General features: G+C 31.0%; 1 protein-coding gene across 1 annotated transcript in view; it reads right to left on the bottom strand.

The window, feature by feature from the left end:
* Positions 1–14726, bottom strand: part of PCLO (piccolo presynaptic cytomatrix protein) — a 352477-nt gene that overhangs the window by 80275 nt on the left and 257476 nt on the right. The window contains 3 exon segments of the mRNA XM_006925736.2: positions 1–119; positions 1465–1532; positions 2077–2185. The exon segment at positions 1–119 is cut by the window's left edge and continues 93 nt beyond it. Coding sequence (XP_006925798.1) covers positions 1–119; positions 1465–1532; positions 2077–2185 — 296 coding nt within the window.

The raw sequence follows: 14726 nt of genomic DNA, 5'->3' as shown, positions 1-14726 counted from the left end.
AACGTGAGATCCTTTTTCAACGACAGACGACAGAACTAGTGGTGACTGCTGTAGCGAAACCTTCTGAAGCTCCGCTGCCAACTGCTTAGGATCAACCCCTGGGGATTTCGCTCTATCCACTACAACAAAATAAAATGGCTTTACACATTTCTCAATTTCATAGTTACTTAATACCATGGAATTTATTGAAGTTCTAGATGACGAAGTTAAAATATCACTTATGAAACAAGCTATATGAAAAATAAATAAATAAACATAATTATACCTTTATGCATCTATCTACTTCTAAAGAAGTCTAGAAGGCTTAAAGAGGAGTGAAAGAATGCTAAGTTATAGAGGGAAACTGAGGTACCTATTACATCTTCAAAAAAATGTGTTTAATGTGTATGTGTGTGTGTTTTATATAGAGAACAGTATGAAGATAAACTATTCTATTTTGTTCACTGGAATTTAATTTGTATGATTAGCTATTTTTTTCTTCTCTAAATCTTACATATATCTTTCTCTAAGGGGGGAATTTCAGAGAGTATATTTACATTTAGAGATGTATAAAAGTTTCTACGGGCCTTAGTCTGTTTAGTGTTGCTGTAGGAAGTGCTCAATATACCTTTATAAAACAATGAAATAAGTGATATTTTAAATCTCACAATTGATTTAAATTTGTAGACTATATATGTTATCTACGAAAGTTAAATCTCCTCATTATTTATTTATGAAACTACATGCTGATTTTTATTTGTTATAAAAGGCAATCAAAAGGTTCAGGAATAAGTTTTCCAAAACCATTTATGGTAAAAAGAATTAAGTATTATCTAAAACTTATGTAAGATAAAAATAAATGGCTCTATGGATTACTTTGATAGGATGAATTTACTTTTAAAGAATTAAAAATGTGAACTCACGCAGCGAGAATTTCATTTAATTTTTTTCAATAGGTCTAACAGGCAAATATGTGTTTCCACAGAAAGCTAAAATGTAGTTACAATGTTTTTCATTTTGTTTATGATTACATAAATATGTAAATATCTATCAGTCTATAACTTCATTTTTGCCTATACCTATGTTTCTATCTGTATCTTCATCTACGGCTACATTTTCCTCTCTAACTACAGACGGTCCCTAACTTAAGACAGTTCAATTTATAATTTTTCAACTTTCTGATTGTGGGAAAGTAATATGCATAACGAATTACATGAGCTCTTTAACACTATTTTGTAAAATAGGCTTTGTGTTAGATGATTTTGCCCAACTGTAGGCTAATGCAAGTGTTTTGAGAACATTTGAGGTAGGCTAGGCTAAGTTATGCTGTTGGGTAGGTTAGGTGTATTAAATGCATTTTTGACTCACTATATTTTTAATTTATGATGGGTTTATTGGGTCATAATGCCATTGTAAGCAAACGAGCATCTGCAGTTCTATATCTACATCTTTACTCACAGTTGAAAGCAGATTGCTTTCACCTACCGGCTTTTGTTGGCTCATGAAGCTCCAGGTGCTGGGAATTTTCAGAATCAGAGAGCATATTGAGGTCCCTAAAAATTAAAACAAAAAAAGTAAGAAAGAAATTGAGGAAGCCTGAGACAAAAAGACCCTTTTCCCCAACTACCCTGAATATTTTTTTTTCAGTAGGTAAATGAGAAGTGGTTAATGATATAAAGCAATTTCAAAGCATGCTAACCCTTCTAACCAAATATATATTTGCAATGCTGTTAAAAGTCAGCTGATAAAAATGATTATTTAAGGTGAAATCTTTATAGATTAAATGTAAGTTTATTTTGAAATACTATACACATTCATGAAATCTAAATGGGTTTAGGCTTTCATTTAAATGAAGCATGTTTCAATCAAAGCATGAAAAGGGAGCGCTAATATCAATTAATCAGAAACAAAATTAGCTGGATTCTTTCTATGCTTTAGCCTTTGACTCTGAACACAAGAAATCTATAACTTGTATTCACTTTATTTTTTAATTACGAAAAATCTTGCTGACTGGCAAAGGTTCCACCTTAACAATTTTAAATTAAAAGAGCCATGAATAGCCAAAAAATGGAAACAAAAAGATGGGGAAAAACTCACAGTCTTACACATATTTCTGCTTCCCCACTTTGTTGACTAATGATACTCTGCACTTCTTCATATGTTTTAGAAGTTAAAGGAATCCCATTCCATTCCAATACTTGCATCCCTAAAAAGACAAATTCAGGTATAAAATAAAAAATGTGCGCTATTTCTAGTCTGGGTCCATAGGGCATAGAAATAATTTTTTGCATTGAAAAACCAACTTAGCACACCATTGCAGAGAATATCAGTTCAAAGTTCTCTGGAACATTAATACCGAAACCATATGTAGTTTGATTATATCAACTTACCTTAACGCATAAAATGTATATAATACAATATGCAAAATGTTACTTTTGAACATCTATTAAATATTATCAAACACATGCATTTTGTTCACACTGCTATAAAGAAAACATTATTGAACATATATTGTTTAGACAAATTTTTTGTAGGATAAAAAATTATTATAACTACCAACATAAATTTCCCATGGGGAACAGCAACTAGAAGAGTATAAATTTCCATATCCTGTGGTGGAATGGGAGTGGTAGAAAAATGTCTTTAAGATTTTGTTGTGAAGTTCGCCTTAAAAAACTGTTAGCTTGAACTTTGCTCAAATAAAACAAGTTTTCACGCCATGTCTTTTCTTTACTGAATACAAGACATTCCTGAGTAGAAGCAGGAACGTTACAGAGAGGGCAGCTTCATAGGTGGCCTGTGCAGTACTACGAGGCCCTGTGCTTAAAAGGGTCCTATGCTTGGTTTTATGCTTTGTTGTTGCTATCTTGAAATTCTTAACAATCTTTGAACAAAGAGCTCCACATTTTCATTTTGCACTAGGTCCTGTAAATTATGTTGTGAGACTGGTTACAGGACATTTCATGTTTCTTCTCTACCTAGAAAGATAATTTTCATACAAAAAAAGTAGTAACAACTAATACTTCAACATTTTACATTTAGTTTCTTGAATCTGTTTTCTACGAGCTTTCAAAATAATTTAGGGACAACTATTTGGCACATATCAGATGGTCCTCATTATGTGGCTATGGATATAAATTAGATGAAACCATTCAAAGTTATAGTGCCCAAATATTTGTGAATGCTATCAGCTTTACCTAAGAAAAATATCTATATTCATACAAGACTATAATTAAGTAAAAGAAATAGTTGTTGAACAATTGGTTTTCAATGAGCTTCATACATGGCTATGTGAAAATCACTGTTGCTCAACATTGGTTTCAATGTGAAATTCTCACCATGGCATGATTGATTCTTTAAAAGTTTTAATGATTTTGATATACATTAAAAAATATATTACCAGTTGCAAACAAGGGAAATGTTTTTACTATAATGAAATGGCAAAAGAAGTCCATAAAAATACCCACAATAACACAAACAAGAAAGACTTTTCTATAACTTACTCCAAGAAAACTTTATCTTCAGATGGCCCTTAGGTTTATTTCAACAATCCCAGGCTGTTGTACACATAAAATGAGAAAATTACATAAAAAACAGTGGTAACACCACCAAAAAAACTTGGTACTAAAAGAAAAGCACACTGAAAAACACACTTTTTTCTTTTAGTCAGGAGAAAGAGTACATTTATGAATAGATAATTTTGGATGGAAACAAATTAATGGTGTTATAAATCAGAAATTGCATTGTCACTTTCTTGCAAGAGCAAATTCTATGAAAAGTAATAGCTACATAATCTTTACAAGGCTTCTGTTGGATTTATCTGTTCATTTTTCACATTTAAAATAAAGGGACAGATTTCCAAAATATAATTATCCAGTGAAATGAAAAATGCTTCTATTCATAAAAAAAGAAAAACTATTTAGAATCATTAATAACATTGCTGAAAAAAATATATACAGATAACTAGGGTCTTACCTAGATATTTATCTGAGACATGACCTACATGATCTGCTGTGTCCCTTCACTAGTAGAATTGGTGCAGTAATGTAGTTTGAAATATTTTGCCAGTCCTTTTATCCTTTTATTCTTGGTTCCAATGGTGAGTATCAGATACTATAGGGCATGTGATTACTTGAACATAATCTTTTGATAACACATCCCCTTTCCATCACCCAATTTCCTACAAATCCTATAAGAACCACAGTAAAATAACCAAGTGAATATGCAAATCACTCTTTATGAATTCATAAGATGGTTTCAGTAGTGGTGAGAATTAACTATCATGTGATTTTAAATACAGTATTTTAAAAAATATATTAATTATAAAATTTTATAGATTATTTTAAAATGCATGCAAAAATTTGTTGAAAATGATCATACATGGAAGTTCACTAAAATGGTATTTTATCATTTAATTAATTTGAATGTAATTATATTCGAACTTCAGATAACTTTTTATTCTGACTTTGTTTTAGAAATAATTCCTGGAAGATAGTGTACACATAAATGGTTAAATTTATTATTTGGCATTATGAGCAAACATTTATAATTTCTTTATATTTAAATTATATCAACATATATTAACCAATTGTTCAAGTTTGAGATTATATAGATGATTCTGCAATTATATCCCTAGAAAGTGCTTATTATAATAGCTTGTAATAGGAAAACTGACAATAAGATAATCTGAATTTTTGCTGAATGTGTAACAGTGATAATAGAACTTGCTGCTCAAAATCTTATACTTAATAAATTATTAAAAAACAAAAAAAATAAGAGAGACAATAACCAGGTGATTTTTTTAACCCTAAAAAATCAATGCGAAACATTCTCAAATGTGTTTTTATTATTTCTGGGACTACTTAATTTTGTCTGCTTCTCAAACTGGCACAAGCTATTCTTATCTTTATAATACAAAATTTCATGTATGTTATTTCTTTGTTTAATATTTACCATTACTTCAAAAAGTCTATGGATTAAAATTATTGAGTTGAGTCAAAGTCTTAAGGATTACTGTATATCCTAACATATCACACAAAAGCTCATGACTTTATTTATTCCACAGACATTTTTTTCAACACCTAGTATGTGGTAGGCAATACACAATTCATTCATCCTCTTTGTAATGATCACCACCTTTGTGCTGTTACATGCTAATATCTTATGCTGTCATAGAAATTAATAAACATGATTTTTTACTAGAACAAAAGCCCAGAAATACCTTGGCATTTAGTCAAAGAAAGATGACTGACAGAGAAAGAAATTCAGAGTGTTAGTATATAAAGAAAAGCCCAGACTCAGTGATTAGAAAGTACAAATTAAAACAACAATGATGTATTACTTAACTCTCATCATATTGCAAAAAGTCTGAAAGCCAGATACTATAGTGCGTTGACCAGGATGTGGGATTAGGCGACCTTGACTTCAAGGGAGATTATACTCCCAAAATGGTTGTTTAGCTTTATCCCCACTCTATGATGTGAGAATACTGTCAGCATGAAAAGTAAAACTGCTTATTTATAATTTATAAATGTAATTATTTTAATGGAAATGCAGATAAGTGCAAGCACTCTGGAGGCAATGTGACAGAACATTGTTAAATTAACTGCATGCACACACTATGACCCAGAAATCTTCTTTTGAGTATCTGTTTGTGGAGAGCGGGCAGTATTGGGAGAAATGGACAAAGAGAGTACAGTGAATGCTCACAATGGAAACATTCCACAGAGTGCAGGAAACAGACCCTACCAGATGTTAACACCAAAAGATTAATCCATCTTAAAATCATTTGGCAAGTAAAAACAAGTGAGAAACAGATCTGATCTATAGGGCAATTACATTATGTACATCAAGATGATATTCACATATATTTACATTATACATTTTAAGAATAAATAATAGACATCATATAAATTATAACAGTTGTTCATCAAGAGAAGAGGGTATGGGGAAAAATGAGATAAAAGAAATGAATGAGCTAATAAATGAATAAACAAAAAAAAATACACATATGTAGAGGAGGGGACCTTATATGAACAAATGAGGCTGGTACGCTATGAAATGAGAGTCTGATGCAGCTGGGGTAAACAAAACAAAACAAAACTTCATTGAAATACTTATTATTTATAATTTCTTATTTTAGCCATTTTCTCCACCGATATTAACTATGACTATAGATTAACTTACTAAATTTGGACATCCACTCTCAAAAATCCTTTATAAACTAACAGCAGCAGCAAAGCCTCAGTAAAATCGGTTATCTCCCCTGGCTTTCTAAATAGCAAACAAACTCTGCAACTGAATTTCAAGGGTCCAATACCCTGTACACATCAGTTATACTACTCATTCATTTTCAAGGGAGATAGTGTCAATATAAGAAAAATATGTACATAGGTGAATGGATTTTATTATTTTTTAATTATTGTTTTTAAATTGTACAATTTTAACCTATTTATACATTAACATGAAAGAAAGGGAAAAAAGAGTGAAAGAAAGGAAAAAAGGAAAAGGAAAAAAATGGAAGGAAGGATTCTTTGGTAAAAGGGAAAAATTAGTATTTGAATAGTGTCCTGCTTATTTAAAGGAAAGAGGAGATGCCCTCAATTACGATTAGACATTCAAAACCCAGATATATTTTCCCAAGGAAACATCTACAAGTATAAAATCTTAAAGTTGGAAAGTATCTTGTTGAAGAACGAATCTCATATTACCATTTTTGTCATTGTCATTATTAGCATTATTTTTATTCTTGAAACTCACTCATAGTTCAAATAAAACTTAAAAAAGAGCCTCGGTATACAAAATATGTAAAAATAGAGCTACTTTCATTGAAGCAGTCTCCTTGTACCTGCTTTCCTCCTCCCCATCCTCCAGTTCCTACTCCATAGGTTCCCTTACACACTTGTAGGGAATCCTGTTTCCCTAATCTACTTGAATAAGTCAGGGGTTTAAAATACCTCACAACTTTCAATAACCAGGAAACTATCTCCCAAGATACACTGGAAAGAAGATAATCCAAATTTCATTTTAATGAAAATGGGAGTCTGAATTGCTAAAAAAGAGTATAATAAAATATTATAATATTTTTACTCAGTAATTCTAATAATGCTTTTAAAAATACAACGGTGTGTATGTATGTGTCTGAAATTATCATTAAAAATTAAAATCCGCCCATCTTTCAATAAGGACCACATGTACTATTTTCAAAAGATAAATATTTTATCTACCAGAAGTGTGTTTTATAAACTAGCATGCTGCTGGTAGTTGACTCCTGATACATTCTCTTCTCCATAATCAAATTGTGCTCACATTTAGCATGGTTATTTACTAGCTGTTGTGACCTTCAGCAAATTGCTTAACTTATTATCCTTGGCTCCCTCAAGAGTAACTATATTTGCTACATCACTATTTTAGTTTATTTCTACTCTATAATGTGGAGAACACTATGATCATGACAGAATAAAAAACAACAATTGAAAATGCAATTTTTGAGCTGTAGGTTCATATGAGGAATTTAGCAAATATTTTAGAATCCTGAAATTTTCATACTGTTTTAAATTATTATCTTTATCTACAACTTTTCTTGCCATATATACTAAAACTTTTAAGCATAGGAATCTAATTTTTCCTTTTTTGCATTCCTTACATTTCCTCTCACAGTCCTCAGTGGCAGTTAAAGTTCTTCTGGCTGGTCTTGGCTCTCCAGGACTCCTATGGCATCTCCCTGCCTAGTTTAACTTCTCTGAGTATCGCTACATTTGTTCCTGGATTGACTAACTCAGGGCTTAGAACTTTCAGTTTGCAATTTAAATCTCAGTTTGGTTTAAATTTACATGCCATGCAGACAAAGTATCTATTGCTAACTCCATTTAAACTCAAAGTTGCTTTCAATTTAAAATACCAAAATTTTAATCTATTAAAATATATATTTAAAAAAATATTTGATATGTCACAATTTCCTCTCTTCATCTTATAAAGGTAATAGAATTAAATCTATTAGAATTAATGTAAATGTTACAAATGCATATTCTTCCAAATTTCATATACATATATATATATAGAGAGAGAGAAAGAGTAGACTCAAGCCTAAAAGAAATGAAACAGATAATACACTCTATTTCCATCCTTGGGCAGACTATTGACGAGCATTCTTTAGAGAAATATCATCCAACTTCGATATATTTTTAAATAGAAAAAGTTAAGTTCTATATCTAAAACTGTCATTAATTTTGGGTATAATCTTGATCAATTCAATTTCTGTGTTTCTTTCATTCATACTTTTGTGAAGAGCAAGCAATTAAAATCATCAAAGAATGACTTGCATATATAAATTCTTAAAGTTAATTTACATATTTAAAAAATTCTCACATTTTAATATATGTGCTGCTGAAACGAGCACTTCACATTCTGAATATAAAAAATATCTGAGAATTATCAAAGACTACAGTTGAACTGTCTGTGCTTATTCATACTTCTTTCTAGGTCTGAGTACATTTCAAGTATTTAGAATTAATGACTTCTACACTCACAGATCTGAAATAGGTTTAGCTTCAATCATAAAGTAAACAATTGTAAAGAAAATTATCATACTTTGGAGTATTAATGATCAATAATATATAGGTCATTGAAGAAGGATTAAATAAATCAAATTACGGGATATGTTATAAAAACACATCACAACTATTTTATAGACTCATAAATCAGGCAAGATTCTTGTAGATACTCCAGTTTCAGTCATTTATACAACATATTAGAAAATGAAACATGAGGTAATATGACTTTTCTAACATCACACAGTTCTTTAATGGTAATGCAGAAATATAAACTCCATCTAACTCTCTCAGAGGCCAGCGTTAGTACCAGTAAGTAGGAAACCTCATTCAGCTTATGCCTGTTAACCTACATATTAGACCACCTGCATATAATCAGTGTTCAGATATGTAAAACCTATCACAAAGAACACATATGTTATTTATAATGCTATTTTAATTACTATAAGGAAAGATAATTGAGAAATTGTATTAATTATCTACATGACATTATTATTTGAAGACTTGGGCTTGCAAAAATTGAAGACATTATTGAACAAACAGAAAGTTGTTGTGAGATATTTTATTTTATTGTGGATAAACAATGACAATTAGGAATGAAAAAAAATTGATCAGATTTCTCATCTCTTTCTCTACTCCATTTCTGGGAAAGAAGCAAATATTACATTTCTATAGGCACACTGACAGAAGATTATGATGAACTTTTGCTGAGAAAGAAAAATAATGAAGAAAGGATTGCTCAATGTCACTAATGATCAGGGAAATGCAAGCCAAAACCACAAAGATATAGCAGGAGATTCAGAAACTGAAACCCTTGTACTCTGTTGGTTATAATGCAATATGATGTAACCACTACTAAAATTTTACTAAGTTTCCTAAAAATTAAAAATAGAATTAACACGTGATGTAGCAATTCCATTTCTGGGTATTTAGCCAAAATAATTAAAATCAGGAACTTGAAGAGATAGTAGCACTATCTCTTGTTTATTGCAGTGCTATACACAACAGCCAAAATGTGGAAATAACCTAAATATCCATTGACAGATAAAGAGAAAAGTAAATGAAATTTATACATACAATGAAGTATTATTCAACCTTTAAAAAAGAGGAAATCTAATAATATAAGACCAAGTGAATGAACACTGAGGACATATTTCTAAGTAAAATAATCCAGTCATAGAAGGACAAATATTGCATGATTCCATTTATATAAAGTATCTTAAATAGTTAAACTCAGAAGTGAAGAATAGAATGGTGGTTGCCAGGGAGGGGGAAATAGTTTCTAATCAACTTGTACAAAATTTGTTATGCAAAACAAATAAATTTTAGATATCCAATAAACAACATTGTGCCTGTAGAAAACAATATTGCATTGTACACTTAAAAATCTGTGAAGATTTTAGATCTCATATTAAGAATACTGACTACATTTTAAAAAAAAGTAAAGAAAGAAAGAAAAGAATGTAGGATGAATGAAAGGAATAGGAGGTGAAGAGTCAGTTCTAGGAAGACTATATCCCCAAACATGGTGGTTGGAGGTTGCAAAGATAGTAGGGAGCACCACCCTGCTTGCTCATATGGTTCAGGGAAAATGGCTTACCTCAAAAAAAACTTTCCGCATAGTACCATTAGAGAAGTTCACACTAGATTTTGTAGCTTTCAACCTACACAGAACTACTCTCAGGAACACTGGTCACAGTTAAGGGAGGCAGCTGCTTTCGAGAACTGTGCTGGTTTAGACGTGGCTCTCTCAGTGGTGTGGATCAATGTACAGGGGATCGACTATCAGTGTTCTAGAATGTGTAAGGCCCTCACTGGGAATATTCCTAAAGCTCAAGGGACAGGAAACATCAAATAATGATTGTGAATCAATTTCTCACCAGAATGTGAAGGAGAGATCAGAACTGATTACATTTGATTAACAAGAAAAAAAGTAATGTATTTCTTGAGTTGCAAATTCATTTTTACCTTAACTTCTTAAACTGTTAACTTTACCTTAACTTTTTAAACAGTTAAGGTAAAAAGGGAAATATAATTAGCCATGATTTATGACTGAACTTGAGGAAGATTATCATGATAGGATTCTGTTTCTAATCACTATGACCACTAAAATAATCTAGTATTCCAGTCCAGTATTTCCTGGAAGGATTGGTATAGATGCCAAAGTCACTCTATGACTACCATTTGTGGTGTTTAGAACTAGATGTGTTATTTGAAACAGACTAAAACAGAATATGATGAATGAGGCAGGAGAAGGGGTATAGGTAGATTAGAAAAATTTTATTGCTCCCAAGAAAGTAATATAACATGGTATTATCCAATGATAGGTATATAATGTAATCATACTCTTAAAAGTAGATTGTAATTCATAAATTTTTAAGCTTTTCTTAGTTTAATTTCTCAATCTATTTTGTTAAAATACCCAGAATAAATGTTTTCTATTGACTTTCTAATTAAGTGATATTAACAGATTAACACCATCAAATCTGAAGACTATCATGAGCAGCTACCAATAACAGACTAATAGTGCTCTCATGATTGTATAGAGATTCATAGTTAATTGAATAGGCATAGGAAGCTGGGATAAATGACACAGCCATGCATGGAAAATGTTAACTGTTGCCCTCTCTGCTTTGAGTATCCCTAGTGAATCATTAAGGATTTTAACTTTAATTATGTTCTTAACCTTTTTGATATTCATGTATTCTGTACTGTTCCCTTTTTTTAATGTTATTTAAATGAATTTCACTTCTCAGATAATAAATTTTAACCTAAAATGTCATCATTTTATACCAGGAAAACTATTTCTTAATATACACAGAAGCTATCTGAATCAGACAAAATTATCATCATCATAATAATAATCTGCACTGAGCATATATAAAGACCATATAAATTCCATTTCATAAGATTACTTGATAGATAAAATGTGCAGAACTTTGCTTTGATTACTGAGCTGTAACTTTAAATCATGAGTAAAATCAGACAAAAAAGAAATTATATTTATGGAAAGGAAAGCTATGAAAAAAAATCTCCCAATCAAAATTTGAAAGCACAAGGAAAATTCAAATATATTCATCTATGGTATAAGAAAATAATTTTTTTTGACAAAGAAGGAGGGTGTTTTCATCATAACCCAAATGCTCATCACTAGAAATATTATATATAACATGGTTAACTGCTGTGCATAAAAGAGTTGAGTTTTTATATTTTGCTTACTTTTGAGCCAAAGACATTGTATGATTATAAGTAATATAACCAATATTAAAAGGGTGAAATTTTAATGCATAAATTCTTTCATCATTTGATGACAGATATAAATAAGCTAGAGATGTCACTTCAAATAAAAAATAACCTTTCTGAGAGAAGATATAAAATGCATTATGAAATAATTTCTTTGAAGAAATAAAATGAGTTATGTGTTGTTACTTCATAAGAAGTGACAAACATAAAGGAGAATTAGCAAATAATTCACTTTAGCTTGATAGATATTCAATAAATAACAAATGTCATTAGATGGTAGAATTCCATTCAAAAAGTTCTCAATCACTTCTAGTGAATAGAATTATATGTACATATATATATACACACACATATACATGTACATATATATATTTATAATAATATACACAACATACTATAATAGCTGATTTTTCCATTGAAAAACCAGAATTGTTTAAGAAGAAAACAGTTAACAGCAATATCTGTCAACTGATATAGAACCATTTCCCTTCAGTTCTCTAAAATTCATAAAAAGAAATAATTTCTCCTATCTCACAAGCAAACATGATTATAAACATAAAAAAGGCAGTGTGTTCTAGATGAATTATAAAGGACTTTTATATGTATACCATTTGATTACGTGAAGTTCTTTTGATTAGAAGGAATAAAATTAGACCCATTTCACATGTGTTAATAGCACCAATAAGGAGCTTCTTTTTTTTACAAAGTTATTTTGCACACTTTTTCTCATTTTATCATTACAGAAAACCAGTAAGATAGGTAGGGTAAGTGTAACTACCCCAATTTTTTTATATGTGAAACCTCAACTTTAGAAATCATATAGTGGTAGTTCAAAAAGCCAGGTCTCCTGATTCTTCATTTAAGTTCAGGAATATTGACATACTAAGGGCTTCTTTTATGTTGAAGATATACAGAATATTTAATTATATAATTTGGCTGCTTTTATAGCTAATATCTTAGATTTAAGTGTATAATCAATATAAACAAATGTATTTAATTATGATAAAACTAACCACATTAAGTCCACAAATATTTAGTCAGTGCGTATCAAAAACAAGACTAGATTCTGTTTCTAATATCGATCAGTTATGATTTCTGACATGATTTCTCCTACCAAGGAGTAGGACCATCATGAACAAATGATCACAGGAGGTAAACAGAAGGTAAACCAGATTAGAGAACCCCAGTAGGGCTGGTGAGTGGGAAGCTAAGAAATGGAACTGAGGATAAATAAAGATGAATTCAATGGCTTTGTGTACATTATGAAAGGTCTGGTAGGTCACAATAAACTTGGGCTTAATCATTTGATAATATAATACATAAGAGGAAAAGGTTCATAATAATCAATTGTTATTTTAATAACATTCTGCAATTTGGAGAGGGCGTATGTCTTTTTCCCCCTTTTAGCAAGTTAATGTAAGTTAATATAAGTCTCTTTCATGTTTTACCCTCTATGAACATATTAAAGTCATTTCCATTGACCCACTGCTTAACATACATGTTGTACTGTATAATTTATATACATATATGTATATATATACATTTATGTAGAGGATATCATATGTATGTATATGCATATATATGTATATATTTATATATATGTATGTGTGTATATATAGGATATATGTGATTATGTATATATATATGTATATATATAGGATATCATATAATCATTTATCACCATGTCCCCTGTTCCCACCTTGATGTGAAGAGCCACATCTCATGCTTGGGTTATCTCTACAGCTTCCTAATTGCTCTCCTTCTTTCTACCCTTTACTCATTCAAACTATTGTTGTTTTAGCAGCCAGAATGATCCTATTTAAACATCATTCAGCTGGGTCAGCCTAAAGACTTCCCATTTCATATGAGTAAAAAGCTGAAGTCTTATAATGACCAAGATTCTACCTGTGTTACTTCTCTGACTGAAACTCCTGCTATTCTCTCTCTCACACGCTCACTCAGTTCCAGCCACACTGGTCTGGTCTTATTTTCTTATTGTTCCTAGCACACACCAGTCATGCTCTTGCTCTAGGCCTTTGCCCCTTTCATCGTAGGCCTCTGCCCACAATATAGACAACTTCTGGCTCACTCCTTCCTCTCTTGGGGGCTTTACTCAATTGTTGCCTTCTCAGTAAGGCTTTCCCTGACCACCCCATCTAAAATTGTAACCCCACCCTCCTACATACTGTGTCCACCCTCCTTGTTATATTTTTCACCATAGCACATATTACCATTTAATATGTGATATTTATAAATAACAGTTATCTTCTTTCTCACCTATTAGAATGTAAGGTCCATGCTTTCTTTCTCTATGTCCCCACAGGGCCACAAGCGATTGCTTTATATAGCATGCACTTAAACAAAATTATAGAAGGAATAAATGGATCAGTGATAGCACTCAGCAAACTCAAGTGCCATAACTGACAGTGATGAAGATCTAGGAAAGAGCAGAGAGTAAAAGAAAATAAAACAGCCTAAGAGAAATTTTTTTAAAAAATGTTTTTTTCTATACTCTCAGTGTAATTTAGTCTAAATTTATTGAGTGTTGAAGTGAAAATCTGTATTTTTGTAGAATAGTCTTTCTGCTTCAGTACTCATCACTATATCTGGAACTTAGTAGTACTCCGCCACTATGTTGAACTATCTTAAAAATTAACAAATGGAATAAATGAAAAGTCTGGCAAGATCTGATTTAGCTCCTGCACAGTTTGTTGCCCTGGGGAGCTTGCAGCCTGCTCTTAGAAATTACCTGAAAGTTACCTGGAATTCTTTGGGATGAGAGGAGGCATATCTGTAGACTCCACTAGTTATGGTACTTGTTCTAATATATGCAAAATCAACCAATGTATTCTGCATTTCTATATTTGTCTCACTGAAACTAAAAGAAAACATATATCGCTCCCACACCAAAAAAAAAAAAAATCAGTAAGGAAAAGGGTTTTATTTCCTTAAAAG

This window comes from Pteropus alecto, unplaced genomic scaffold, assembly GCF_000325575.1.
Source record: "Pteropus alecto unplaced genomic scaffold, ASM32557v1 scaffold69, whole genome shotgun sequence".
NCBI classification, from domain to species: Eukaryota; Metazoa; Chordata; class Mammalia; order Chiroptera; family Pteropodidae; genus Pteropus; species Pteropus alecto.
The sequence above is the reverse complement of the archived record's forward strand: the minus strand, read 5'-3'. Positions and strand labels throughout refer to the sequence as shown.